This window comes from Chelonia mydas, chromosome 2 (assembly GCF_015237465.2).
Source record: "Chelonia mydas isolate rCheMyd1 chromosome 2, rCheMyd1.pri.v2, whole genome shotgun sequence".
NCBI classification, from domain to species: Eukaryota; Metazoa; Chordata; order Testudines; family Cheloniidae; genus Chelonia; species Chelonia mydas.
Window position 1 is genome coordinate 245,358,769 of NC_057850.1, and position 6,000 is coordinate 245,364,768.

The following is a 6,000-nucleotide window of genomic DNA, read 5'->3' on the forward strand; positions in this document are numbered from 1 at the left end:
CATCCTCAATATGTCCTAAATTTACCTCTCTCTCCCCCCCTCACATACACTTTTTTTCGATCTCCCTGATAATGGTTGGAAGGTTCTTGTGCACTTCACCAAGTGAGAAAGGAGCACTCTGCTTCTCATACCCATTCCCCACATCTGTTACATCTGCGCCAATGCCTGCTGCCTACCAGGCATTCAGGTAAGCTCCACTCTTAGTTCTGAACTTCTCTCTGGGATCTGCAGGGGAGTGCCAGGGAAAGAAGGACCCTGTCCCCAGCTGCTCCCCATTAGACTTTCCATTGCACTCCAGCTATGATTCCAGATGCAAAGAGTTAAGGTGATCCTAGCCCCACCCACCAGCTCTATGCAGGGAACTGGGGAGTGAAGTTTGGTTGCCCTTGGTTGCCGCCCCCTCCCCCAAGCTCTATGCAGGGGACTGAGTGAAGGAGAAAGTTCCCCCATAGTCCTCCCCCACCCCAGCTCCATGCAGGGAGTATGGGAAAAGGAGTCAGCCTCCTGGCCCCAAACACCCTCTTGAAAGACCGGTGGAAGAGAGTGCACCTGAGCAACTCTCCAGGCAGCACTACAGAACGCAGTCATCACATGAGTGCATGAGACAGGAAGTGACACTGACCATCAGCAAAGTAGTGAAGCTGACTACGCACAAGGTCCTGTCAAAGGCACAATGGAAACAAGACACAGATATATTCCCCCCCCCCCCCCCCCCCCCCCGCAGCTTCTTTCAGTGACAGTGACTGGAGGTATTACTTGTATCTGTGACAGGTACAATGCTTTCCTGTTGGAAGTTTTCAGAATCCCTTTCTATTTTCTAGATAGCTAAGGTAGAGCTGCTTGAGAAATTTTCAATAAATTGTTTTTTTCCATCAAAAATACCAATTCACTGAAACCAGCACAGACAATTTCCAAATGAAAAATTTCAGCTTTCTGGTTCAAAATTATTTTCTTTCAAAATTTAAGCTACTTATACTTAACAAAAAAAGGTTAAATAAAAAAGGTTGAAATCAAAATGAAACATTTGATTGAGCCAACATGAAAAACATTTCAGCTATCAGCTTATGAATATTTTCAGTAGTTTGACTTATTGTCCTATCCTGAGATGGGAAAAAAAAGTCAGATTCTACAAAATATCCGCAGGATAAGAAAACCATTTCCTGCCTAGCTCTGCTTACATGCCTCCTATCACCACAGTATGTGAGTGATTCAATCTGTGTTGTATTTAACCTCACAACAGCCCATGAGGCAGTGCAGTGACATTATCCCATTTTACAGATGGGGAACTAAGGCACAGAGGGGACAGCTGCACAGCAAGTGGCAGTGAGCCTCAGAGCGTGGAGTGACAGAGTCAAGCTTGCGCTATGGTCCTAAAAATAGCTGTGCAGACATTGCAGCTCACGCTCTGAAACTTAGGAAGGGGGGTGCACTTGAGAGCCCAAGCCACAAAGTCTACAGTGCTATTTCTAGCACCACAGCGCAAGTCCATCGACCTAGCCTCTGAGACTCATTGCCACGGGCTGCCCCTCCCTTTGTAGGCATAGCTACAAAGGCAACATGCCTTGCTCAAGGTTACACAGAAAGTTTGGTAGGGCAGGGAATTGGAATTGAATCCAGGTCTCTCAAGTCCTAAGCTAAACCCCCAACTACTGGACCATCCTTCCTTTAATATAGACTTTACTAACTTGGGTCCAATCTTGCTTCCATTGAAATCTATAGATTTCCCCCAGTGACTTCATTGTAAACAGATGTGGACCCCATACCCATAGTATTTGCTAATTTAGGAAGCCTTAAATAGAGGATGTTTCCCAAAGAGTACTATTGTGGAAAAAATCCTTCTCATCTTGTTCACACCAGCTGTCCTGGTGAAGGCAATGGGGTTACACACATGGCATAAAGCAAGTAGAGTATGCCCTTTATGTGTATACAAAATATTTCCTCAAAACCAGTACCAACCAGTTATAGTCTTTCAGTGGTAACTGTGAGTAACATGAAGTCAGATGTTTATTAAGCTAGCTAAAGAAGTCAAATGGTCTTGCCAATAAGATGCAAATGGTTTTAGTGGATCCTTACATATTGCTACAATCAATGAATCAATCTATTCACTTTTATAATTCATTTAATAGCATCTCCATCTTTAAAATGTTAGCTCCATTGCTCATCGCAACCATACAAAGCTTCAGAGTAGCATACAAAGCTGTAAATCTTGCAAAGGAAAGTTATTATCTGAGTGATTTACTCTGCAGAGAGAGAAAAAACACAGCTACGCCAGGAATCAGCCTGACCTTGCTCCCAACAAGTTGGCAATCGTGTTTCTTTTAAGGCACTGAATCTACATTGTCTGCCAACACATCTTGGGGGGAAAAATAAACTTCATGAAAACTTCTATGCTCTTCAATACCTAGCATCCCAGGCAAGTTAACTAATTTTAAAGAGACAGGAGGTTGTCAGCCCTTTCCTGTGTGATATTATGTCTGAACTCTGGAGGGCTTCCTTGCAACAGAATTAGTCACGCATGGAGTTTGTATGTTTTAATTAAAAAGCTTAAATCATCAGTCATCTGTCTTGAAAAAGAAATACAATTCCAAAGGAAATAATAGCTACAGCTTACAATGTTTGAAAATATGCTGCAGATGTCTTTGAATTAAATTAAAACTATATGAATTACTTGGTAGGTATACTGAGGTTTGACCTACTGGGTCAAACTGTTGTATTATTAATTAGTATTACTATCACACCTTGGAGCCCCATCAAGGACCAGGACTCCACTGTACTAGGCACTGAAAAATGCAGAACAAAAAATAGGACTCCCTCTCTTCCCCCTCCACTAAATAAATGATAGACTAGCATTTGATATGATTTATTAAATTAATAAATAATATTTTTCACGCAAATAAAAACAGGGGTGTCAAAGGAGGCCTTGCCTTGAAAATATTTACAAGACTCAGTCATTTCAGTGAGCTCATCTAATTTTTCTAGATACGTATAGGTAAGGCTCCGGGTCTGTTGTGGAGGTTGCGGAAGTGATGGATTCCGTGACTTTCTGTGACTTCTGCAGCGGCCGGTGAGGCTGGCTCCGGGGCCAGCTGCTAAAGCAGCCCTGCGGACAGCCACACCGGCCACTGCTGGAGCGACTCCTCAGCCAGACACTCGAGCAGCCCCGCAGACAGCTGCACCGGTGCTGCTGGAACAGCCCCAGGGCAGGCTGCACTGGCTGCTGCTCAGGTGGCCCCAGGGACCACCCGAGCAGCGGTCTCAGGGGGAGCGGAAGCTGCCGCAGCTCCACAGCCCCTGGCAGTGGTCCCAGGAGCAGCCGGAGCAGCCGCGGGTAGGCAGCCCTGGGGGTGGCCCCCGGCGGCTGATGCCACTGGCCTCGGTGGCCCCCAGCAGCAGCGACCCCTCAGCCCCCCAGAGCAGCGCCCCCGCATCCCCAGCTAAGATCTAGTCAGGGGTATTTATAGTACACGTCATGGACAGGTCACAGGCTGTGAATTTTTGTTTATTGACCGTGACCTGTCCATGACTTTTACTAAAAATACCCATGGACTAAATCATAGCCTTACTTATAGGTCTTTCATCATGTGAATATGAACATGAACTCAATCATGAATGGAGGTTATCCTCTCTACACTCCTGTGAGGAGGGGAAATATAACATCCCCATTTTACAGCTAGGGAACTACGACACAGGATAGATTAACATGCACAAGTGCTTGCAGGGTCAGAACTCCACTAGTTAAAAAGCAAAACTGCAGAACATGCAAGCATCAGTACTGAATCAAACTATATGAAATAAAGCCCAGAAAAGAGAACATGATTTCAGTGTTGAAAAATACAAGGAAAAATAATTGTGCATTATCACAGAACATCCAATACAAAACTCCAGCTACAGACACGTATTTGAAACTCTTTACAAAAACCGGAAAACTTGACATGGAAACATCAGAAAGGTTATCCTGAACAGAGCAGGCATGCTGCAATCAAAGTGTCTGTACCTGGTTAAATAGCACAGCATGTGGTTAGCAGCGTTTGTCTCTGTTAAGGAAACTTTTAAGTCATGTTAAGCAGCTAACCCGGAGTATACCACATGGATTATCAATGTCTCTCTAGGAAAGTTTAAGATGGTGCTTTTTTGCATGAAGTGACTAGCAGCTACAGCCAGGGATGCTCCAGAAATCAAGATGCCGGAGTTCCCCGCGTACACGGCTAAATGAAAAACAGAGGAGTTTGGTTTTCATGGCTGTGCAGTGAATAACTATGAGCAAAGTTTCAGAGTAGCAGCCGTGTTAGTCTGTATTCACAAAAAGAAAAGGAGTACTTGTGGCACCTTAGAGACTAACCAATTTATTTGAGCATAAGCTTTCGTGAGCTACAGCTCACTTCACCGGACTCAGGATCCTTTCCCTGGAGCTTCCCCTCGTTCCTGCACATCACAGCCCCATGTGCTCGTGTATTTCCTCCTCTCGCTGTACCTCGCATTGCCTGGGTTGCAATAATTCCTCGCCGGAGACAGTTTCCCTTCGCTGTTGGCGGCACACTGGCTTGCGGGACGCACACCCGCTAATGACAAGCGCTTTCGCTACCGACACACGGGAAAGTCAAAACTCCAGCTTCTCAGGAGCTTTCCATGTTGCCCACCCACCGTCCCGCAGCTAAATCACGGTTTCATCCCTCCAGCAAAGCTCTCCGGTCTGGAAACACTGATGCTGCTATTTATCAGCGGACCACGCCGCACACTGCACGGAAGTGATCAGACGGGAGCAGTTCGAGCACCTCTTAATGCCGAGGACGGGCTGAGTAAAGGACTTAGCGGCGCGGCTGAAACCCCTCTCCCCCAAACACCTCCTCGGGGAAAACAAACACACACCGCGCCTAAAGCAGCCAGCGCTCCCAGCGCCAGCCCGGGCCGGCGAACTGTCCTAGTCTTACGGTCACCACGGTGCGTCCCGGGCCCTGAATCACAAGCCGATGTCACCTCCCCTCCCTCCCCTGCTTTGCACCAACCCCCAACTTTCCCAACGGGCTGGTTCGAAGCCCGATCCCCTGCAAACGCGGGGCGCGCCGCGGAGCTGCCCTTACCTTTGGCCCCTTCCCGCTGGGGCAGCGGACGCTGTTGGACACCCCGGCGGTCTGGTTCATCTTCGGAGCCGCTTGCGGGGAAGGCTCCGCTCCGGCGCGCTCGGCGGCAGCACGAAGCGCCCTCTCCGCCCCGGCAGGCGCGCGGCGCGGGCTGACTTGGGAGAGTTGCAGGAGGCGCGGGGGGCGCTGCTGGGCTCCGGCAGGGCGGGGCACTGCCCCAGGGATTCCCGCCCTCGGGGCGCCCAAGCAGCGGGGGGCCCTGCGGAGCAAGCCCTGGGGCTCTGGGCGCTTCAAGTCCCGCCCGAAGAGAGGCCGGCCCGCAAGCCTCCGCCAGCTGCCGCTGACAAGGCCCGGCCCGGCCGGAGGTGAGAGGAGCCCCGGGCGGAGGAGAGGGCGGGGAGCAGGAGGAGACAACTCGCTGGCAGGCTCCGGGGTGCCGCCTTGTCCGCTCCCCAACGTGCTCCCGCTCCGAGGCCCCGAGTCATGCGCGTTAGGGCAGCAGCCGGGACCCCCCCCGCGCCCTCCGCCTGGCGAGGGCAGAGCCCTGCTCCCTCCGCTCCCGCCGGGAGAGCTCCGCAGGGATGTGTTCCCCGCTCCCACGCCGGGCACGGCCTCAGAGCCGGGCGCGCAAGGGTTAACGAGCGCGCCGCGCGCCCGCCTCCCCCCCGCTGGGCTCCGGCCCTTCCCGGGACCGTCAGGAGGTGGCACGCGAGGCTCTGCCAGGCGCCTGCCCCCCCACCCCCGAGAGCAGCAGCAGCAGCAGAGAGCACCGGCGGGAGGCGCTGGCGAAGCCCCTCCCGCCTGGCTGCTCCCCGGCAGGGCCAGACCCAGACCCAGACCCCTCTCGCCTTGCCCGTGCGGGATCCCGTGCCCCACTCCTTCCCCTGCGCCTGCAATAACCAGCACCGTGGCCACTTTCTGA

The 6,000-nt window shown here is 51.2% G+C and overlaps 1 protein-coding gene across 1 annotated transcript in view; it reads right to left on the minus strand.

The window, feature by feature from the left end:
- Positions 1–5,681, minus strand: part of DPP6 (dipeptidyl peptidase like 6) — an 812,601-nt gene extending 806,920 nt beyond the window's left edge. The window contains exon 1 of the mRNA XM_037891092.2: positions 5,079–5,681. Coding sequence (XP_037747020.1) covers positions 5,079–5,138 — 60 coding nt within the window. The 5' untranslated portion in view covers positions 5,139–5,681. The remainder of the gene's footprint in view (positions 1–5,078) is intronic.
- Between the last annotated feature and the right edge of the window lie 319 nt (positions 5,682–6,000).